Below are 24,677 nucleotides of genomic sequence, written 5' to 3' on the forward strand. Positions count from 1 at the left end.
GCGCTTGCGCGAGAGCGGGACACAGGGAGGGAAGGCCCGAAGGGAGCCGATCTGCAGACTGCCACTGCTGTGCTTCTTTCACACGGAGCAAGGTCGAAGTGAGGCACTATGATTTGAATTCAGGGGGGCCCGGCCCAGTGGTGGACGGAGGGGGGTGGCAATGACAATGATGACCTCGGGGGTGGGGGCGGGGCCCCGAGGGCAGCCTTTCCCCAGGCCCGGCCCAGTCTCTCGGCGGCACTGCATAAAGGCTGGTATGTACTGTTTCTTTCACATCCTTGGGGGGTGAGAGGGGGTCATCTGGGCACCTTTTTGTGACTTAGTCATGACTGGAACAAGTCTAGACCAAACTGTGTAACTTGTAGCCCTGGACATTTTTGCTTTGTTCCTGCCCCCAAGATACCCCTTTGTGATTTGGACGCATTGCATAGAAAACCATCTTAAAAACGGGTTTTGAAAAGAATGATTTGGACGTTTTGTGCCACTTTTTTTGGATACTTTTCTCTTTTGAAAATGAGCCCCTGCACATTCTATTTGCAAGCAGAGGAGTGTGGCAGCCGTGTTAGTCCACTCTTAAGGTTATCAATAAACCATAAAGCTGTATGTCTCTGTTGATCACCCTCCCCTCACCTATCCACACCCATCCTGTTAGAATATCAATGATATGCTTTGATGTCCCCATGCATACCTCCTACCCACCCCCATCCTCCCACCCTGTCAGACTGTCATAGTAATGCTTGAATGTTTTCACTTATATACACTGTCAGCTAGCACATTTGCTTATTTCCGATCTGACGAAGAAGGGCAACCTTCGAAAGCTAATCAAGAAATGTATTAAGTTATGTCCAATAAAAAAGGTATCATCTTATTTTCTTTTCCATGTTTTATTTTGTTTGATTTCTATTGATAACTATTTGCAAGCAGTAACCAATGTAATTTAAACTTCTGCCATTCGCACCAGCTCTGACTGTGGCCACTCTTGCACAGCAATAGTGAAACTTATTGCATATCATGATAAGCAGTGGTTTATCTTGGCTTTGAACTGTTTATCAACTCAAACAGTATGATGGCAGACCGAGATATCTTTAGCAGTGTAGACTGGAAAGAATTGTTTGTTTTCTGCAGTCATCTACTGTGCTGTTATGTTGCTATATCTGTTTTCTTTGACAGAGTTTACTAATGGAAAATGTGATCCAGACACCCTGTTTCAGGAGCAGAATTTCCTTCACATGATACGCTGCAGTGAAGAGAAAATTTCCTCACTTCATGCAACCTTGCAAGGCCTTGAATCTCTGCGGCCTGCAACAAGAGGAACCCCTGAAAGAGCTTAGAAAGTGTCTAGCTTGGGAGCCGATCTCTATATAGCTCTGGGGCGGGTCTCCCGTCTTCATCCTCTGTACCACTGTTCCAAAGAATAATCCTTAAAGTGACATGCGACATCCTGGAGTCCAAAAAGAGAAAAGATGATTCTAAACCAGAAGTTTGGAAGGCACGAATGATTGATATAAGTAACTCTCTCATTAGTCAGGTCCTTGCACATGTCCAGCTATTTATGCCCGAAAGACACACCAGAGTTTTTCAGCTTCCTTGCTGCCATAGCACAGCTGCGTATGACTGGACAGGTGACAGACATAGAATGGATTATTTTTCTCCAGGGTCTAAAGGACAGCAAAGTTAAGCAGATGTTACCTCCCACATGTATCTTGAAACCCTCCTGGGTGAACCTAGATACTTGGAATGAATGTTCTCTGTTAGAGATCCTTCCTGTGTTTGGAAACCTCAGGTCTAGCCTAGTAAACCAGGCTTTCCAGTGGCAGGAGTACTTCAAAGTGTCCTCCACAGTTATTGGCCCAGTGCCATGTGCTAGCCATTCTCACCTTAGCCTCTTTCAGAAGGCCATTCTCTGGAGGATCTTCCGGCCTGACAAACTCTATCAGGTGGCCTGTGACCTCACCACATGTCTCCTGGGTGGCTGTTTTGCAGAAGATTATCGGTTGGATACGAAGACTGTTTTCTCTCTTAGTCACTCCAATGTTCCAGTGGTGTACCTCATGCCAGGAACAGGGTCTGTTGGCCCATCTACCCATCCCCTCTACTACATTGAGCAAATGGCAAAGGAAAACATGAAAGAGGTAAGAACAGCAATGTTGGCAGCACGGCTTCCATTATGAGTGATCAACAACTTATTAACTGTACAGTGGGGCAAACATTTAGATGCTACTTGAGCTTTAAATTTGGTACATTGTCAGGGGAATTGTGATTCAATATGTAGTAGTTTGATTAAGGATAAAAGGGGTCTTTAGTGATGAATCAAAAGAAGCAATCAGTGCACAAATACATAGGTATAAGTTAGTTTAAAAATTCTGCAGACAGAACATTCCAGATGCAAGTGATGTCCGTGTGAGGGGCGTAGCCAGACAGCCAGTTTTGGGTGGGCCTGAGTCCAAGGTGGGTGGGCATTGAATTCATGCCCCCCGTCCCTAGCCCCCCTTGGCTCTGCTTTGCTCTCTGCTCTGTCTTTCTTTTATGTTTGTGCAGCGCTGCGTACGCTTTGTAGCTCTATAGAAATGCTAAATAGTAATAGTAGTAGTAGTTGTCCCTCCCTCCTCCTGCAAGACGAAAATATTAAATACCTGAGCAGGAGGGGATCTACAAACCCCGCCAGCTGAAGATTTCCTCCTGCTCTGGCAGTCAGCATTCTTCTAAACAGTAGCCAGCAGGCTGTGAATACATGAAAACTAAGCATGTGCAGATGGGCTGACGTCAGTGTCAGCTCGAGGTAAGTGCACCGGCTGCCTGAGGAGGAAATCTTCAGCTGGTGGGGTTTGAGGATCTCTGCCAGTCAGAGAAAGTGTGCCACAATTTTGGGTGGGCCTGAGTCCAAATAAGGTGGGCCCTGGCCGTGCCGTGTGTAGTAACAGAAAGATTTTTATGTTCTTTTATATTTGATTTATTTATTGTGTACTGATGTGTTGATGTGGTCCTCACTCAGAACGGTGAATGGGCAAGTTAAAAATATTTTCAAATAAATTTTAAAAAATGCAGAACTACCTCTACTCCAGGCTTTTCGTATCAATGTACAAAGACATGGAATTCTCTACCTAAACAACTAAGACATACAAATGATTACTTGACATTTCATAAACTGTTGAAAACATTCTTAGTGAGAGCATCTCTCACTAAAGAAATCAATTGATCACTGAATTATTACCAAGCCGCCTACTTCTACTGGTCATAAACGTACTTCTGTTCACTCACTGTATTGTATTATTCTCATGATTCTTAAAAGTACACTTCAATTGTAAAACACTCATTATCAATGTCTTTCTGGATTGTAAGCCACATTGAACCTGAATTTGTTTAGGATAATACAGGATACAAATGTCATTCATTCATTTTTTTTATTACATTTGTACCCTGCACTTTCCCACTCATGGCAGGCTCAATGCAGCTTACATGGGGCAATGGAGGGTTAAGTGACTTGCCCAGAGTCACAAGGAGCTGCCTGTGCCTGAAGTGGGAATCGAGCTCAGTTCCCCAGGACCAAAGTCCACCACCCTAACCACTAGGCCACTCCTCCACTCCACTCATAAATAAATAAACCAACCAACCAACCTCCTTACCTCACCCAGAAAAGTTAAAATGCAGGACAGAAATGTCTTGTTCATCCCTCTCAGGATTCCACAATTCTGATAGCCCACTTATCTTATAAATCCTCTGTGGATAACAGCATTACATACATAATATTCAGCAACACACAATAACCAAATACAAAATATAACAGACATAATCAATAAAATAAGATCTCATCCAATTAAAACATCTGTAATATCTGAATCACAGGACATCAATTAAAGTACAAGACCAAAAGCTTGCAGTTGTCTTTAACATCTTAAACTGAGAACTAGATTGCAAAGAACGAACTTGATAAGGCAACTCATTCCAAATTTTGGGGGCAACTACATAAAAAATCCTAGCTCTATTTTCTTCAAGTCTAATAGATTGAAAAGAGTTGATGATCGCAAGTTCCATAGCAGTTGATGCAGATACAAAGTTGTCACAATGGTTGGAGAAATAGCGTTAATTAAAACTTTTAAAAAAACAGCAATAAAATTTTGTAAGAAATTCTAACTTCAATTGGCAACCAATGTAGCTGCATCAAAACCGGTGAATTATGATCAAATCTGTTTAACCCACACAGAACCCGAGCAAATGCATGCTGGACAGGGCTTACCATTCCTCCCCAATGATCTGCAACACTAACGCCAACTCAGAGCTGGTGTAGGGTTTGCAGCGGCCAGCGACCCAATCTTTGGCGCGCTGGTCGCTGATCATTGGGGATTATTATTATTACATTTGTATCCCGTGCTTTCCCACTTAAAGCAAGCTCAATGCGGCTTACATAGTAATGGAAGTACAATATAACAATATAATATAACAAATATAACAGAGTAATAAAGAGGTGTTGGGTGGATGGATTCATAAGATTAGTCTGGGTCAGTTGGATAGGCTTGCTTAAATAGATGGGTTTTTAGTGCTTTACGGAAGGGTAGATTGTCACAGATTGAGCGGATAGGTCTGGGGAGGGCATTCCAGAGTTGGCTGCCCAGGTAGGAGAAGTTGGATCCAAAATAAGTTTTGTATTTGAGTCCTTTACAATTGGGGTAATGCAGGTTGAGGTAATTTCACGAGGATTCAGACATGTTTCTGGTTGGAAGGGATGAATATGTTTAGCCCTGTTTTGCATACTAGTTGTGTTCAGAGCCCTCGAGCGCATTGTTTCACACGTTCGGGGACTCTGATCATTGGGCAGCAGCAAACGCCAGCGTTTGCTTTTGATCATCCCCATGTGAGTTTTTTTTCCTTGTCTCAGTAGTTTTACAAGCCCCCCTCCTCCCCCTTCTCCTGTTCTTGCTTCTTATAAGTAATAATTCAAACAGAACTAGTTAGAGCCTGAACTGTACATTTACACCTATGTTATATGGAAACACAATATATTTATTTCCAACATGGCCTGAAGCTGTCCAGTATCCTATTCCTCCTTCCCACTCCCCAGAATGTCATCAACAGGCCTTCCCCCTTCCTCTTTCCCAAGACTCCCTCTCCCCCAGGAACATCACCAACCATCCCTCTCCAGTAGTGTAAGGTAAGGCTACTGCTACAGGTCACAGAAGGTGAGAGCGAGTGGGCATTGTTCCTGCCTATTCCTCCACTAGACCACCAGGAACCAGGCAGGTACATCCAGGCGGCTCCGGGGGGGAGAGGGAGTTGGTTATATTTCAGAAGGAATGTAGGGAAGGGGGCTCTGAAGAGGTGGGGGTTGGTGATATTCCGGTGCCCTTCCCTTTCCGGTGCATTCAGGGATGCACTGGGTGAGGCTTAACTTCCATATATGGTAGCTAAGCCCCACCCAGTGCATCCCAGGATGGGCTTATGGAAGCTTATGGGCAGGGTGCCGCCATTTTGAGGTGGCACCCGCTGAGGAAGAGTGAGTGCTATTCCCTCCTCCTCCAACTTTGAAGGTACTGAGGAGGGGGTTGGGTTGGTGGGACCTCTCCACCACTAGCCCACCAGGGAAAGCTTTCAAGGGGGGGGCAGGTCACAGGTTACACTGGACCTACTACAGCCGGAGGGTGAGGCATGAGAGGCAGGTGGACAGGGGGTGTGGGGGTCTGGAGGTCTTCCAGACCCCTGGGGCCTTACCGATGGGGGGGGGGTCCACTGGACCCCTAGGGCTGACTTGCCAGAACAGGGAGGAGGCTTTCCCCTTAACCCTAACGCCAGCTCTGAGCTGGCATAGGGTTAAGGCAATAGGAGCGTGGGATCATCAAAACACAGTTCTCTGATCATGAGGGGTGAATACCAATGAGCTCTGCAGTATTCCCTGGCACACTCGTTGTTTGCCCCGCTAGAGCCCTCTGATCATTCTGCACAGGTAGTGCACTGCTAGTGGCCCCTACTGCTACATTTACCTTTAATCATCTCCCTTTAAATGATGAGGTAGATATAATAGGCATCTCGGAGACCTGGTGGAAGGAGGGCAACCAATGGAACACTGTGTTACCAGGGTTCAAAATTATATCAAAATTGGATGGAGGAGGGTGGAGCTATACATGGAATATACCATTTATATTTTAACACATTGGGGAGATTGACGATTATGATGGAGAAGAGGGACTAATGTACTTTATATGACTGTACATTTTAATTGTGCTTTATTATGTTAGAGAACTAGAAGGGATGACTCCTATTTTTCCTTTTTCAGGGAAGCATGAAAGTAATCTCCTTTGGAACTCCTGACTCCAAAACTGAGCTCCTGGACTCCTTAATAACCTGTAAAAGAGAAGGGCATTGGCTTGTTCTTAACAACTGTCACTTATTGGACGATTGGCCTGACATAATCATTAATCAGTTGATAAAACTGATGGATTGTCATAGAGGTAAGATAGGGACCCTTCTTTCTATGTGTTAGATGAGGCCAGTACTGCTAATTTTTCCAGCCCATCATACTTGGCTTCCTGCAGCTGAATCTGGACCATGGAGGAAATTTTGCATTTTTTTATTATTATTTATTGCACTTGTATCCCACATTTTCCCACCTCTTTGCAGCAAAAAGAGCAAAGACTAGTGAGGATCAGAGCCTTCATTAGCCAACGAAAACATTAGTAGTGTGGCAATGCAACCAACTCAGAAACTGCCTTTTAGTAATTTGAAATATTATTTCTCTGAAAAGCTTAAGAAATTCTGCATTAGATTGTCCTGCCTCTATGATGTAAGCTTCAGATCATTAGTGATTTAAAGTCTTTATGAGAATAAAGATATTCGTGGGTATTTTCAGTAAGCTGATCCCTTCAGACTGCTTTCCGGGTGTCCACACCACTTAAATACACCACTGGTTTACATGGCAGAGAGGCAAAAATTGTAAAGGTAAGGAAACTTAGTTTCTGTTTCATTTAATTATGTAGTTCCTCCAGAATAGGGATGACCAGGCAGGGTTGAAGTGCTTAAAACTAATGGAATATCTGGGAGGTAACATAAGGCCCTAATCCTGCCATCCTTCCCGAGTGTTAGAGGCCTAGTACTGAGGGAATATCCTAAGGTAACACAGGGACCCAATCCCATCTTCCTTCTTGAGTGTTAGAGGCCTAGTACTGAGGGAATATCCTAAGGTAACACAAGGACCCAATCCCTCCATCCTTTCCGAGTGTTAGAGGCCTAGTACTGAGGGAATATCCTAAGGTAACACAGGGAGCCAATCCCATCTTCCTTCTTGAGTGTTAGAGGCCTAGTACTGAGGGAATATCCTAAGGTAACACAGGGACCCAATCCCATCTTCCTTCTTGAGTGTTAGAGGCCTAGTACTGAGGGAATATCCTAAGGTAACACAAGGACCCAATCCCTCCATCCTTTCCGAGTGTTAGAGGCCTAGTACTGAGGGAATATCTTAAGGTAACACAAGGACCCAATCCCTCCATCCTTCCCGAGTGTTAGAGGCCTAGTACTGAGGGAATATCCGGGAGGTAACATAAGGCCCTAATCCTGCCATCCTTCCTGATTGTTAAGAGTCATGGTACTGATTAAATCTCTTGTGGTAACATAGGGCCCAAATCCCTCCATCCTTCCCGAGTGTTAGAGGCCTAGTACTGAGGGAATATCCTAAGGTAACACAGGGACCCAATCCCATCTTCCTTCTTGAGTGTTAGAGGCCTAGTACTGAGGGAATATCCTAAGGTAACACAAGGACCCAATCCCTCCATCCTTCCCGAGTGTTAGAGGCCTAGTACTGAGGGAATATCCTAAGGTAACACAGGGACCCAATCCCACCATCCTTCTTGAGTGTTAGAGGCCTAGTACTGAGGGAATATCCTAAGGTAACACAGGGACCCAATCCCACCATCCTTCTTGAGTGTTAGAGGCCTAGTACTCAGGGAATATCCGGGAGGTAACATAAGGCCCTAATCCTGCCATCCTTCCTGATTGTTAAGAGTCCTTGTACTGATTAAATCTCTTGTGGTAACATAGGGCCCAAATCCCTCCATCCTTCCCGAGTGTTAGAGGCCTAGTACTGAGGGAATATCCTAAGGTAACACAGGGACCCAATCCCTCCATCCTTCTCGAGTGTTAGAGGCCTAGTACTGAGGGAATATCCTAAGGTAACACAAGGACCCAATCCCTCCATCCTTCCCGAGTGTTAGAGGCCTAGTACTGAGGGAATATCCTAAGGTAACACAGGGACCCAATCCCATCTTCCTTCTTGAGTGTTAGAGGCCTAGTACTGAGGGAATATCCTAAGGTAACACAAGGACCCAATCCCTCCATCCTTTCCGAGTGTTAGAGGCCTAGTACTGAGGGAATATCTTAAGGTAACACAAGGACCCAATCCCTCCATCCTTCCCGAGTGTTAGAGGCCTAGTACTGAGGGAATATCTTAAGGTAACACAAGGACCCAATCCCTCCATCCTTTCCGAGTGTTAGAGGCCTAGTACTGAGGGAATATCTTAAGGTAACACAAGGACCCAATCCCTCCATCCTTCCCGAGTGTTAGAGGCCTAGTACTGAGGGAATATCCTAAGGTAACACAGGGACCCAATCCCACCATCCTTCTTGAGTGTTAGAGGCCTAGTACTCAGGGAATATCCGGGAGGTAACATAAGGCCCTAATCCTGCCATCCTTCCTGATTGTTAAGAGTCCTTGTACTGATTAAATCTCTTGTGGTAACATAGGGCCCAAATCCCTCCATCCTTCCCGAGTGTTAGAGGCCTAGTACTGAGGGAATATCCTAAGGTAACACAGGGACCCAATCCCATCTTCCTTCTTGAGTGTTAGAGGCCTAGTACTGAGGGAATATCCTAAGGTAACACAAGGACCCAATCCCTCCATCCTTCCCGAGTGTTAGAGGCCTAGTACTGAGGGAATATCCTAAGGTAACACAGGGACCCAATCCCATCTTCCTTCTTGAGTGTTAGAGGCCTAGTACTGAGGGAATATCCTAAGGTAACACAAGGACCCAATCCCTCCATCCTTTCCGAGTGTTAGAGGCCTAGTACTGAGGGAATATCTTAAGGTAACACAAGGACCCAATCCCTCCATCCTTCCCGAGTGTTAGAGGCCTAGTACTGAGGGAATATCCTAAGGTAACACAGGGACCCAATCCCTCCATCCTTCCCGAGTGTTAGAGGCCTAGTACTGAGGGAATATCCTAAGGTAACACAGGGACCCAATCCCATCTTCCTTCTTGAGTGTTAGAGGCCTAGTACTGAGGGAATATCCTAAGGTAACACAAGGACCCAATCCCTCCATCCTTTCCGAGTGTTAGAGGCCTAGTACTGAGGGAATATCTTAAGGTAACACAAGGACCCAATCCCTCCATCCTTCCCGAGTGTTAGAGGCCTAGTACTGAGGGAATATCCTAAGGTAACACAGGGACCCAATCCCACCATCCTTCTTGAGTGTTAGAGGCCTAGTACTCAGGGAATATCCGGGAGGTAACATAAGGCCCTAATCCTGCCATCCTTCCTGATTGTTAAGAGTCCTTGTACTGATTAAATCTCTTGTGGTAACATAGGGCCCAAATCCCTCCATCCTTCCCGAGTGTTAGAGGCCTAGTACTGAGGGAATATCCTAAGGTAACACAGGGACCCAATCCCATCTTCCTTCTTGAGTGTTAGAGGCCTAGTACTGAGGGAATATCCTAAGGTAACACAAGGACCCAATCCCTCCATCCTTTCCGAGTGTTAGAGGCCTAGTACTGAGGGAATATCCTAAGGTAACACAAGGACCCAATCCCTCCATCCTTCCCGAGTGTTAGAGGCCTAGTACTGAGGGAATATCCTAAGGTAACACAGGGACCCAATCCCACCATCCTTCTTGAGTGTTAGAGGCCTAGTACTCAGGGAATATCCGGGAGGTAACATAAGGCCCTAATCCTGCCATCCTTCCTGATTGTTAAGAGTCCTTGTACTGATTAAATCTCTTGTGGTAACATAGGGCCCAAATCCCTCCATCCTTCCCGAGTGTTAGAGGCCTAGTACTGAGGGAATATCCTAAGGTAACAGGGACCCAATCCCATCTTCCTTCTTGAGTGTTAGAGGCCTAGTACTGAGGGAATATCCTAAGGTAACACAAGGACCCAATCCCTCCATCCTTTCCGAGTGTTAGAGGCCTAGTACTGAGGGAATATCTTAAGGTAACACAAGGACCCAATCCCTCCATCCTTCCCGAGTGTTAGAGGCCTAGTACTGAGGGAATATCCTAAGGTAACACAGGGACCCAATCCCACCATCCTTCTTGAGTGTTAGAGGCCTAGTACTGAGGGAATATCCTAAGGTAACACAGGGACCCAATCCCATCATCCTTCTTGAGTGTTAGAGGCCTAGTACTGAGGGAATATCCTAAGGTAACACAGGGACCCAATCCCATCTTCCTTCTTGAGTGTTAGAGGCCTAGTACTGAGGGAATATCCTAAGGTAACACAGGGACCCAATCCCACCATCCTTCTTGAGTGTTAGAGGCCTAGTACTCAGGGAATATCCGGGAGGTAACATAAGGCCCTAATCCTGCCATCCTTCCTGATTGTTAAGAGTCCTTGTACTGATTAAATCTCTTGTGGTAACATAGGGCCCAAATCCCTCCATCCTTCCCGAGTGTTAGAGGCCTAGTACTGAGGGAATATCCTAAGGTAACACAGGGACCCAATCCCATCTTCCTTCTTGAGTGTTAGAGGCCTAGTACTGAGGGAATATCCTAAGGTAACACAAGGACCCAATCCCTCCATCCTTTCCGAGTGTTAGAGGCCTAGTACTGAGGGAATATCTTAAGGTAACACAAGGACCCAATCCCTCCATCCTTCCCGAGTGTTAGAGGCCTAGTACTGAGGGAATATCCTAAGGTAACACAGGGACCCAATCCCACCATCCTTCTTGAGTGTTAGAGGCCTAGTACTCAGGTAATATCCGGGAGGTAACATAAGGCCCTAATCCTGCCATCCTTCTGATTGTTAAGAGTCCTTGTACTGATTAAATCTCTTGTGGTAACATAGGGCCCAAATCCCTCCATCCTTCCCGAGTGTTAGAGGCCTAGTACTGAGGGAATATCCTAAGGTAACACAGGGACCCAATCCCATCTTCCTTCTTGAGTGTTAGAGGCCTAGTACTGAGGGAATATCCTAAGGTAACACAGGGACCCAATCCCACCATCCTTTCCGAGTGTTAGAGGCCTAGTACTGAGGGAATATCTTAAGGTAACACAAGGACCCAATCCCTCCATCCTTCCCGAGTGTTAGAGGCCTAGTACTGAGGGAATATCCTAAGGTAACACAGGGACCCAATCCCACCATCCTTCTTGAGTGTTAGAGGCCTAGTACTCAGGGAATATCCGGGAGGTAACATAAGGCCCTAATCCTGCCATCCTTCCTGATTGTTAAGAGTCCTTGTACTGATTAAATCTCTTGTGGTAACAGAGGGACCCAATCCCTCCATCCTTTCCGAGTGTTAGAGGCCTAGTACTGAGGGAATATCCTAAGGTAACACAGGGACCCAATCCCTCCATCCTTCTTGAGTGTTAGAGGCCTAGTACTCAGGGAATATCCGGGAGGTAACATAAGGCCCTAATCCTGCCATCCTTCCTGATTGTTAAGAGTCCTTGTACTGATTAAATCTCTTGTGGTAACATAGGGCCCAAATCCCTCCATCCTTCCCGAGTGTTAGAGGCCTAGTACTGAGGGAATATCCTAAGGTAACACAGGGACCCAATCCCACCTTCCTTCTTGAGTGTTAGAGGCCTAGTACTGAGGGAATATCCTAAGGTAACACAAGGACCCAATCCCTCCATCCTTTCCGAGTGTTAGAGGCCTAGTACTGAGGGAATATCTTAAGGTAACACAAGGACCCAATCCCTCCATCCTTCCCGAGTGTTAGAGGCCTAGTACTGAGGGAATATCCTAAGGTAACACAGGGACCCAATCCCACCATCCTTCTTGAGTGTTAGAGGCCTAGTACTCAGGGATATCCGGGAGGTAACATAAGGCCCTAATCCTGCCATCCTTCCTGATTGTTAAGAGTCCTTGTACTGATTAAATCTCTTGTGGTAACATAGGGCCCAAATCCCTCCATCCTTCCCGAGTGTTAGAGGCCTAGTACTGAGGGAATATCCTAAGGTAACACAGGGACCCAATCCCACCTTCCTTCTTGAGTGTTAGAGGCCTAGTACTGAGGGAATATCCTAAGGTAACACAAGGACCCAATCCCTCCATCCTTTCCGAGTGTTAGAGGCCTAGTACTGAGGGAATATCCTAAGGTAACACAGGGACCCAATCCCACCATCCTTCTTGAGTGTTAGAGGCCTAGTACTCAGGGAATATCCTAAGGTAACACAGGGACCCAATCCCATCTTCCTTCTTGAGTGTTAGAGGCCTAGTACTCAGGGAATATCCTAAGGTAACACAGGGACCCAATCCCACCATCCTTCTTGAGTGTTAGAGGCCTAGTACTCAGGGAATATCCTAAGGTAACACAGGGACCCAATCCCTCCATCCTTCTTGAGTGTTAGAGGCCTAGTACTCAGGGAATATCCGGGAGGTAACATAAGGCCCTAATCCTGCCATCCTTCCTGATTGTTAAGAGTCCTTGTACTGATTAAATCTCTTGTGGTAACATAGGGCCCAAATCCCTCCATCCTTCCCGAGTGTTAGAGGCCTAGTACTGAGGGAATATCCTAAGGTAACACAGGGACCCAATCCCATCTTCCTTCTTGAGTGTTAGAGGCCTAGTACTGAGGGAATATCCTAAGGTAACACAAGGACCCAATCCCTCCATCCTTTCCGAGTGTTAGAGGCCTAGTACTGAGGGAATATCTTAAGGTAACACAAGGACCCAATCCCTCCATCCTTCCCGAGTGTTAGAGGCCTAGTACTGAGGGAATATCCTAAGGTAACACAGGGACCCAATCCCACCATCCTTCTTGAGTGTTAGAGGCCTAGTACTCAGGGAATATCCGGGAGGTAACATAAGGCCCTAATCCTGCCATCCTTCCTGATTGTTAAGAGTCCTTGTACTGATTAAATCTCTTGTGGTAACATAGGGCCCAAATCCCTCCATCCTTCCCGAGTGTTAGAGGCCTAGTACTGAGGGAATATCCTAAGGTAACACAGGGACCCAATCCCATCTTCCTTCTTGAGTGTTAGAGGCCTAGTACTGAGGGAATATCCTAAGGTAACACAAGGACCCAATCCCTCCATCCTTTCCGAGTGTTAGAGGCCTAGTACTGAGGGAATATCTTAAGGTAACACAAGGACCCAATCCCTCCATCCTTCCCGAGTGTTAGAGGCCTAGTACTGAGGGAATATCCTAAGGTAACACAGGGACCCAATCCCACCATCCTTCTTGAGTGTTAGAGGCCTAGTACTCAGGGAATATCCGGGAGGTAACATAAGGCCCTAATCCTGCCATCCTTCCTGATTGTTAAGAGTCCTTGTACTGATTAAATCTCTTGTGGTAACATAGGGCCCAAATCCCTCCATCCTTCCCGAGTGTTAGAGGCCTAGTACTGAGGGAATATCCTAAGGTAACACAGGGACCCAATCCCATCTTCCTTCTTGAGTGTTAGAGGCCTAGTACTGAGGGAATATCCTAAGGTAACACAAGGACCCAATCCCTCCATCCTTTCCGAGTGTTAGAGGCCTAGTACTGAGGGAATATCTTAAGGTAACACAAGGACCCAATCCCTCCATCCTTCCCGAGTGTTAGAGGCCTAGTACTGAGGGAATATCCTAAGGTAACACAGGGACCCAATCCCACCATCCTTCTTGAGTGTTAGAGGCCTAGTACTGAGGGAATATCCTAAGGTAACACAGGGACCCAATCCCACCATCCTTCTTGAGTGTTAGAGGCCTAGTACTGAGGGAATATCCTAAGGTAACACAGGGACCCAATCCCATCATCCTTCTTGAGTGTTAGAGGCCTAGTACTGAGGGAATATCCTAAGGTAACACAGGGACCCAATCCCATCATCCTTCTTGAGTGTTAGAGGCCTAGTACTGAGGGAATATCCTAAGGTAACACAGGGACCCAATCCCACCATCCTTCTTGAGTGTTAGAGGCCTAGTACTCAGGGAATATCCGGGAGGTAACATAAGGCCCTAATCCTGCCATCCTTCCTGATTGTTAAGAGTCCTTGTACTGATTAAATCTCTTGTGGTAACATAGGGCCCAAATCCCTCCATCCTTCCCGAGTGTTAGAGGCCTAGTACTGAGGGAATATCCTAAGGTAACACAGGGACCCAATCCCATCTTCCTTCTTGAGTGTTAGAGGCCTAGTACTGAGGGAATATCCTAAGGTAACACAAGGACCCAATCCCTCCATCCTTCCCGAGTGTTAGAGGCCTAGTACTGAGGGAATATCCTAAGGTAACACAGGGACCCAATCCCACCATCCTTCTTGAGTGTTAGAGGCCTAGTACTGAGGGAATATCCTAAGGTAACACAAGGACCCAATCCCTCCATCCTTTCCGAGTGTTAGAGGCCTAGTACTGAGGGAATATCTTAAGGTAACACAAGGACCCAATCCCTCCATCCTTCCCGAGTGTTAGAGGCCTAGTACTGAGGGAATATCCTAAGGTAACACAGGGACCCAATCCCACCATCCTTCTTGAGTGTTAGAGGCCTAGTACTGAGGGAATATCCTAAGGTAACACAGGGACCCAATCCCACCATCCTTCTTGAGTGTTAGAGGCCTAGTACTGAGGGAATATCCTAAGGTAACACAGGGACCCAATCCCATCATCCTTCTTGAGTGTTAGAGGCCTAGTACTGAGGGAATATCCTAAGGTAACACAGGGACCCAATCCCATCATCCTTCTTGAGTGTTAGAGGCCTAGTACTGAGGGAATATCCTAAGGTAACACAGGGACCCAATCCCACCATCCTTCTTGAGTGTTAGAGGCCTAGTACTCAGGGAATATCCGGGAGGTAACATAAGGCCCTAATCCTGCCATCCTTCCTGATTGTTAAGAGTCCTTGTACTGATTAAATCTCTTGTGGTAACATAGGGCCCAAATCCCTCCATCCTTCCCGAGTGTTAGAGGCCTAGTACTGAGGGAATATCCTAAGGTAACACAGGGACCCAATCCCATCTTCCTTCTTGAGTGTTAGAGGCCTAGTACTGAGGGAATATCCTAAGGTAACACAAGGACCCAATCCCTCCATCCTTTCCGAGTGTTAGAGGCCTAGTACTGAGGGAATATCTTAAGGTAACACAAGGACCCAATCCCTCCATCCTTCCCGAGTGTTAGAGGCCTAGTACTGAGGGAATATCCTAAGGTAACACAGGGACCCAATCCCACCATCCTTCTTGAGTGTTAGAGGCCTAGTACTCAGGGAATATCCGGGAGGTAACATAAGGCCCTAATCCTGCCATCCTTCCTGATTGTTAAGAGTCCTTGTACTGATTAAATCTCTTGTGGTAACATAGGGCCCAAATCCCTCCATCCTTCCCGAGTGTTAGAGGCCTAGTACTGAGGGAATATCCTAAGGTAACACAGGGACCCAATCCCATCTTCCTTCTTGAGTGTTAGAGGCCTAGTACTGAGGGAATATCCTAAGGTAACACAAGGACCCAATCCCTCCATCCTTCCCGAGTGTTAGAGGCCTAGTACTGAGGGAATATCCTAAGGTAACACAGGGACCCAATCCCACCATCCTTCTTGAGTGTTAGAGGCCTAGTACTGAGGGAATATCCTAAGGTAACACAAGGACCCAATCCCTCCATCCTTTCCGAGTGTTAGAGGCCTAGTACTGAGGGAATATCTTAAGGTAACACAAGGACCCAATCCCACCATCCTTCTTGAGTGTTAGAGGCCTAGTACTCAGGGAATATCCGGGAGGTAACATAAGGCCCTAATCCTGCCATCCTTCCTGATTGTTAAGAGTCCTTGTACTGATTAAATCTCTTGTGGTAACATAGGGCCCAAATCCCTCCATCCTTCCCGAGTGTTAGAGGCCTAGTACTGAGGGAATATCCTAAGGTAACACAGGGACCCAATCCCATCTTCCTTCTTGAGTGTTAGAGGCCTAGTACTGAGGGAATATCCTAAGGTAACACAAGGACCCAATCCCTCCATCCTTCCCGAGTGTTAGAGGCCTAGTACTGAGGGAATATCCTAAGGTAACACAGGGACCCAATCCCACCATCCTTCTTGAGTGTTAGAGGCCTAGTACTGAGGGAATATCCTAAGGTAACACAGGGACCCAATCCCACCATCCTTCTTGAGTGTTAGAGGCCTAGTACTCAGGGAATATCCGGGAGGTAACATAAGGCCCTAATCCTGCCATCCTTCCTGATTGTTAAGAGTCCTTGTACTGATTAAATCTCTTGTGGTAACATAGGGCCCAAATCCCTCCATCCTTCCCGAGTGTTAGAGGCCTAGTACTGAGGGAATATCCTAAGGTAACACAGGGACCCAATCCCATCTTCCTTCTTGAGTGTTAGAGGCCTAGTACTGAGGGAATATCCTAAGGTAACACAAGGACCCAATCCCTCCATCCTTTCCGAGTGTTAGAGGCCTAGTACTGAGGGAATATCTTAAGGTAACACAAGGACCCAATCCCTCCATCCTTCCCGAGTGTTAGAGGCCTAGTACTGAGGGAATATCCTAAGGTAACACAGGGACCCAATCCCACCATCCTTCTTGAGTGTTAGAGGCCTAGTACTCAGGGAATATCCTAAGGTAACACAGGGACCCAATCCCATCTTCCTTCTTGAGTGTTAGAGGCCTAGTACTCAGGGAATATCCTAAGGTAACACAGGGACCCAATCCCTCCATCCTTCTTGAGTGTTAGAGGCCTAGTACTCAGGGAATATCCGGGAGGTAACATAAGGCCCTAATCCTGCCATCCTTCCTGATTGTTAAGAGTCCTTGTACTGATTAAATCTCTTGTGGTAACATAGGGCCCAAATCCCTCCATCCTTCCCGAGTGTTAGAGGCCTAGTACTGAGGGAATATCCTAAGGTAACACAGGGACCCAATCCCATCTTCCTTCTTGAGTGTTAGAGGCCTAGTACTGAGGGAATATCCTAAGGTAACACAAGGACCCAATCCCTCCATCCTTTCCGAGTGTTAGAGGCCTAGTACTGAGGGAATATCCTAAGGTAACACAGGGACCCAATCCCACCATCCTTCTTGAGTGTTAGAGGCCTAGTACTCAGGGAATATCCTAAGGTAACACAGGGACCCAATCCCATCTTCCTTCTTGAGTGTTAGAGGCCTAGTACTCAGGGAATATCCTAAGGTAACACAGGGACCCAATCCCTCCATCCTTCTTGAGTGTTAGAGGCCTAGTACTCAGGGAATATCCGGGAGGTAACATAAGGCCCTAATCCTGCCATCCTTCCTGATTGTTAAGAGTCCTTGTACTGATTAAATCTCTTGTGATAACATAGGGCCCAAATCCCTCCATCCTTCCCGAGTGTTAGAGGCCTAGTACTGAGGGAATATCCTAAGGTAACACAGGGACCCAATCCCATCTTCCTTCTTGAGTGTTAGAGGCCTAGTACTGAGGGAATATCCTAAGGTAACACAAGGACCCAATCCCTCCATCCTTTCCGAGTGTTAGAGGCCTAGTACTGAGGGAATATCTTAAGGTAACACAGGGACCCAATCCCACCATCCTTCTTGAGTGTTAGAGGCCTAGTACTCAGGGAATATCCGGGAGGTAACATAAGGCCCTAATCCTGCCATCCTTCCTGATTGTTAAGAGTCCTTGTACTGATTAAATCTCTTGTGGTAACATAGGGCCCAAATCCCTCCATCCTTCCCGAGTGTTAGAGGCCTAGTACTGAGGGAATATCCTAAGGTAACACAGGGACCCAATCCCATCTTCCTTCTTGAGTGTTAGAGGCCTAGTACTGAGGGAATATCCTAAGGTAACACAAGGACCCAATCCCTCCATCCTTCCCGTGTGTTAGAGGCCTAGTACTGAGGGAATATCCTAAGGTAACACAGGGACCCAATCCCATCTTCCTTCTTGAGTGTTAGAGGCCTAGTACTGAGGGAATATCTTAAGGTAACACAAGGACCCAATCCCTCCATCCTTCCCGAGTGTTAGAGGCCTAGTACTGAGGGAATATCCTAAGGTAACACAGGGACCCAATCCCACCATCCTTCTTGAGTGTTAGAGGCCTAGTACTCAGGGAATATCCTAAGGTAACACAGGGACCCAATCCCATCTTCCTTCTTGAGTGTTAGAGGCCTAGTACTCAGGGAATATCCTAAGGTAACACAGGGACCCAATCCCTCCATCCTTCTTGAGTGTTAGAGGCCTAGTACTCAGGGAATATCCGGGAGGTAACATAAGGCCCTAATCCTGCCATCCTTCCTGATTGTTAAGAGTCCTTGTACTGATTAAATCTCTTGTGGTAACATAGGGCCCAAATCCCTCCATCCTTCCCGAGTGTTAGAGGCCTAGTACTGAGGGAATATCCTAAGGTAACACAGGGACCCAATCCCATCTTCCTTCTTGAGTGTTAGAGGCCTAGTACTGAGGGAATATCCTAAGGTAACACAAGGACCCAATCCCTCCATCCTTCCCGAGTGTTAGAGGCCTAGTACTGAGGGAATATCCTAAGGTAACACAGGGACCCAATCCCACCATCCTTCTTGAGTGTTAGAGGCCTAGTACTGAGGGAATATCCTAAGGTAACACAGGGACCCAATCCCACCATCCTTCTTGAGTGTTAGAGGCCTAGTACTCAGGGAATATCCGGGAGGTAACATAAGGCCCTAATCCTGCCATCCTTCCTGATTGTTAAGAGTCCTTGTACTGATTAAATCTCTTGTGGTAACATAGGGCCCAAATCCCTCCATCCTTCCCGAGTGTTAGAGGCCTAGTACTGAGGGAATATCCTAAGGTAACACAGGGACCCAATCCCATCTTCCTTCTTGAGTGTTAGAGGCCTAGTACTGAGGGAATATCCTAAGGTAACACAAGGACCCAATCCCTCCATCCTTCCCGAGTGTTAGAGGCCTAGTACTGAGGGAATATCCTAAGGTAACACAGGGACCCAATCCCATCTTCCTTCTTGAGTGTTAGAGGCCTAGTACTGAGGGAATATCCTAAGGTAACACAAGGACCCAATCCCTCCATCCTTTCCGAGTGTTAGAGGCCTAGTACTGAGGGAATATCCTAAGGTAACACAGGGAGCCAATCCCATCTTCCTTCTTGAGTGTTAGAGGCCTAGTACTGAGGGAATATCCTAAGGTAACACAAGGACCCAATCCCTCCATCCTTTCCGAGTGTTAGAGGCCTAGTACTGAGGGAATATCCTAAGGTAACACAGGGACCCAATCCCTCCATCCTTCCCGAGTGTTAGAGGCCTAGTACTGAGGGAATATCCTAAGGTAACACAGGGACCCAATCCCATCTTCCTTCTTGAGTGTTAGAGGCCTAGTACTGAGGGAATATCCTAAGGTAACACAAGGACCCAATCCCTCCATCCTTTCCGAGTGTTAGAGGCCTAGTACTGAGGGAATATCCTAAGGTAACACAGGGACCCAATCCCACCATCCTTCTTGAGTGTTAGAGGCCTAGTACTCAGGGAATATCCTAAGGTAACACAGGGACCCAATCCCATCTTCCTTCTTGAGTGTTAGAGGCCTAGTACTCAGGGAATATCCTAAGGTAACACAGGGACCCAATCCCTCCATCCTTCCCGAGTGTTAGAGGCCTAGTACTCAGGGAATATCCGGGAGGTAACATAAGGCCCTAATCCTGCCATCCTTCCTGATTGTTAAGAGTCCTTGTACTGATTAAATCTCTTGTGGTAACATAGGGCCCAAATCCCTCCATCCTTCCCGAGTGTTAGAGGCCTAGTACTGAGGGAATATCCTAAGGTAACACAGGGACCCAATCCCATCTTCCTTCTTGAGTGTTAGAGGCCTAGTACTGAGGGAATATCCTAAGGTAACACAAGGACCCAATCCCTCCATCCTTTCCGAGTGTTAGAGGCCTAGTACTGAGGGAATATCTTAAGGTAACACAAGGACCCAATCCCTCCATCCTTCCCGAGTGTTAGAGGCCTAGTACTGAGGGAATATCCTAAGGTAACACAGGGACCCAATCCCACCATCCTTCTTGAGTGTTAGAGGCCTAGTACTCAGGGAATATCCGGGAGGTAACATAAGGCCCTAATCCTGCCATCCTTCCTGATTGTTAAGAGTCCTTGTACTGATTAAATCTCTTGTGGTAACATAGGGCCCAAATCCCTCCATCCTTCCCGAGTGTTAGAGGCCTAGTACTGAGGGAATATCCTAAGGTAACACATGGACCCAATCCCATCTTCCTTCTTGAGTGTTAGAGGCCTAGTACTGAGGGAATATCCTAAGGTAACACAAGGACCCAATCCCTCCATCCTTTCCGAGTGTTAGAGGCCTAGTACTGAGGGAATATCTTAAGGTAACACAAGGACCCAATCCCTCCATCCTTCCCGAGTGTTAGAGGCCTAGTACTGAGGGAATATCCTAAGGTAACACAGGGACCCAATCCCACCATCCTTCTTGAGTGTTAGAGGCCTAGTACTGAGGGAATATCCTAAGGTATCATAGGGCCCAAATCCCTCCATCCTTTCCGAGTGTTAGAGGCCTAGTACTGAGGGAATATCCTAAGGTAACACAGGGACCCAATCCCACCATCCTTCTTGAGTGTTAGAGGCCTAGTACTGAGGGAATATCCTAAGGTAACACAGGGACCCAATCCCATCATCCTTCTTGAGTGTTAGAGGCCTAGTACTCAGGGAATATCCTAAAGTAACGTGGAGGGGCATTTTCAATATGACGTCGAAGTCCAACTTTGGATGTTTTGCAAAAAACGTCCAAAATCTGAATAGGAAAGAAGGTCATTTTCAAAAAAAGAAAAAAATGTCTGTCTTTTGTTTTTGAAAATACTATTTTGAACAAGGTTTTGTGATTTGGACGTTTTGTTTTTTGGTCCATTTTCAAAGCAAAAAAAACGTCCAAGTGCAACATGCACAAAATCAAGCCATTGGGATGTAGGAGGAGCCAGCATTTTTAGTAGACTGGTCCCTCAGACATCCCAGGAAAGCAATAGGGCACCCTAGAGGGCACTGCAGTGGACTTCATAAAATGCACCCAGGTACACATCTCACCATTGTCCCTTATCTTGTCTGCTGAGCACCCCAAAAAAAACCAAAACCTACTACCCCCAACTGTACATCACTACCATAGCCCTTATGGGTGAAGGGGGCACCTATATGTGGGTACAATGGGTTTCTGGTGAGTTTTGGAGGGCTCACAGTTTCCTCCACAAGTAGGTAGGGAGTGGTATGGGCCTGGGTCCACCTGTCTGCAGTACACTGCACCCACCACTGGACTATTCCAGGGACCTGAGCATAACATCTGAGGTTGGCATAGAGGCTGGCAAGTAATGTTTATAATCACATGTTTGGGGGGTGGGAGGGAGTTAGTGACCACTGGGGGGTAAGGGGAAGTCACTCCCGATTCCCTCCAGTGGTCATCTGGTCATTTAGGGCACCTTTTTGTGCCTTATTTGTTATAAAGGTCTAGGTCTAGGTTCCATTATGGCTGAAAAACATCCAAGTGTTAGGAATTCCCAAATCCCACCCTTAACACGCCCCTGACACGCCCCCCCTTGTGATTTGAATGCACTTCTGATGGACTTCATAGAAAAACATCTAAAAATTGGTTTTGAAAATACCGATTTGGACATTTTCGTGAGAAAAATGTCCAAATGCAAACTTTTTGGACGTTTTTCTCTTTTGAAAATGAGCCCAATAGGGACCCAATCCCACCATCCTTCCCAAGTGTTAGAGTCTTAGTACTGATTAAATCTTTTGGAATTAACGTAGGGACCTGATCCCGCCATGCTTCCTGAGTACTAATGGAATATCCTCAGGTAACGTAGGGATGCAATCCTGCCATCTGCCACATCAACCCTTATGATGCCTGAAGTAGAGACATGAGTTGAATTACTACTATTTATTTCTATAGCTGTACTAGACTCACACAGTAAGAGACATTCCCTGCTCAACAGAGTTTACAATCTATTCAAGACAGGCAAACTTGACAAATAATAGATTAGGGAATTAATTAATTAATTCAGTAAAGTGATCACTTTTGCCCACTATTTTGCCAGCTATTTGTATATTGTCTTTATCCAGAAAGTGGATTTTGAAATATCACCTCAACTAGAGCTCCCCTGAAAAATTTAAGTATTCAAGAAACTCAAAGGTCATAATTCTACATACTGGCTTATCGGAGACCCTCCTTTATCGATTATTTTTGTTTTATTTCCCTGGTTACAGAGAAGCAGTGTTTGTAGGTTTCCTCGTATAAAGTCTCGGCAATACCTTTATTTACTCAGTGCCCGATATTTCAAAGCTCTTATGCGGTCAGCAGCATTTAGAATCCGAGTGAACTTAGGGGCATCTGAGGGGCGGAGCTTAAAATTACACGACAGCAGCAAAATTCAGCCACTTTCTGTATAACTTATCTGTGCAAAGTTCCAGCAACCAAATAGCAGTTAAATTACAAGTTATCCTTTAAAGTTATCAATGTATTTACAGTGGCGACACTTACCTGTTTCACTGCCACTCGTACATGCAACCTTAAATGAATAATTAATCCATTGAAAGGCTTTGTGTTGGCTTGCCTACTGTGCCCATGACATGAGTTTGAATCCCGCACTGGGATTCCTGTCAGATAGCCAGCCTCTATCCAACTCAGCCCTCCATTGACTTTCGGTTAGTAAATGCGTACCCTGCTTTAGCCCAATTGTAAAGATGACTGGGGAAGGTGATGGCAAATCCCCCTGTTAATAGTCTGACAAGAAACCATCTTCAAGTGGCAGCTTCCATAAGTCGTTCATGACTTTGTTCTTGCCAGTAGAGGACTACCTTTACCTTTAACTTAGACTGTGAGCCTACTAAGGAGAGAGAAAGTACCTGCATATAATGTGTACAGTGCTGCGTACGTCTAGTAGCTATAGAAATGATGAAGTAGTACTAGCACCTTAAAGTTATGTGATTGGCCTGTCACCGAGTATCAGGTCCTGAGTTTATAGCAATAGGAGATCCATTTCTCAGTTGTGACTTTGCTAATACGTTCTTGTTGCAGAAGCAGAGGGCTCTATATCACCAGTAAAGAACGAGGATTCTCAGTCAGAATGCTTTGTCCACCTGGATTTCCGCCTATGGTTTATTACAACAAAGGATGCAGAGAAGTCTGTTCCAGGTACAATATTCTGAGTTCCTACTTCCTAGCAAGTAATTCAGGGTAATCTTGGTTAGGGTCCTTCATCCTCTGTCCTGCTTATCAACTTCCATATGCATTTTCCTCCTATGTGGCCAGTGAGCCCCTATGTGCTAAAGTGCAATCTGACTTCGCAAAAGTGCAAAATGCCTGGAAATGCAAAGTCACTTTGCAAAACTACACTTCCATTACGTCCCACAGATCAATCCAGAGACGAATGGGAAAGAAAATTATCAGGTAAGAAACATAATTTTTCCTTTGTGTCTCCCAGAAACCCTCTCCTGGTTGCCCAGTAGGTTCAACATGAGGCTGAGACATTTTAAAGCTTCCCTTCTTTGAAGCCACGCCCCCTTCCTGAAATCCCATATTTTCCCAAAGTAAAGGGCCAGCCTGAGCCCTCCATTGATTCCTGATACCTCGACTCACCCTTGGAGCAATTGCCACTCACTCCTGCTCCAGCGACTTCCTGTCTCGAAATGTAGTCTCATGGTACTACCACTGTTAAGCAAGTTACTGTTATGAGGCACTCTGTGGGTCATGGTTCCCTTCTGGGTCGAGATGTTGAGTAAATACGAGGACCACAAAATGCTGTGCATCACAACACCATAAGATTGTAAATCTTTCTTCATTTCATGAAATTAGAATTATACATTTTATGCTCTGACTAAACAAATATGTAAAAAACTTACAATTTCTGTCTCCATAAGGTGTTCTCCTTGAATGCTTCCACACTGTATCAATAAGATTAGCCCATTGTTTATTTTTAGGTTTTCTTTCTTTGACTTCTACTTTGCCAGCTGTCAAACCAATACCGTTCACGAAGAGTCTAATTAAAACTGCATTTCACTGTTCAGCATATTTGGTGTCAGCTCTATTTCGTACGTCTTGCAGTGCAAATCCCATACCATTTTCGTCACTTTTCTTGAACCGCTTCAAGTATTTTTACATCCTTAGCAAGATACGGCCTCCAAAACTGAATACAATTCTCCAACTGAGGCCTCACTAACGACTTATACGGGGGCATCAGCTCCTCGGACACCATCACCCCAAGGTCCCTTTCCTGAGTCAAGCTTACCAATTTCTTCCCTCCTATCTGGTATATCTCTTTTAGATTTATGCATCCCAAGTGCATCACTCTCACTTCTTGGCATTACCTAGAGATGGGAGTAACTAGTGAGGTAATTAAATTTGCTGATGACACTAAGTTATTCAAACTCGTTAAATCACAGGAGGACTGTGAAAAATTACAAGATCTTACGAGACTGGGAGACTGGGCGTCTAAATGGCAGATGACGTTTAATATGAGTAAGTGCAAAGTGATGCATATGGGGAACCCAAATTATAGCTACATCATGCAAGGTTCCACGTTAGGAGTCATGGACCAAGAAAGGGATCTAGGTG

General features: G+C 45.9%; 1 protein-coding gene across 1 annotated transcript in view; it reads left to right on the forward strand.

The window, feature by feature from the left end:
* Positions 1-1,538: 1,538 nt before the first annotated feature.
* Positions 1,539-24,677, forward strand: part of LOC115459680 (dynein heavy chain domain-containing protein 1-like) — a gene marked incomplete at its 3' end in the record, with an annotated part of 48,836 nt that continues 25,697 nt past the window's right edge. Inside the window, exons 1-3 of the mRNA XM_030189487.1 lie at positions 1,539-2,132; positions 6,266-6,440; positions 23,142-23,258. Coding sequence (XP_030045347.1) covers positions 1,539-2,132; positions 6,266-6,440; positions 23,142-23,258 — 886 coding nt within the window. The remainder of the gene's footprint in view (positions 2,133-6,265; positions 6,441-23,141; positions 23,259-24,677) is intronic.

The sequence above is a fragment of the Microcaecilia unicolor genome, unplaced genomic scaffold (assembly GCF_901765095.1).
Source record: "Microcaecilia unicolor unplaced genomic scaffold, aMicUni1.1, whole genome shotgun sequence".
Lineage (NCBI taxonomy): Eukaryota > Metazoa > Chordata > Amphibia > Gymnophiona > Siphonopidae > Microcaecilia > Microcaecilia unicolor.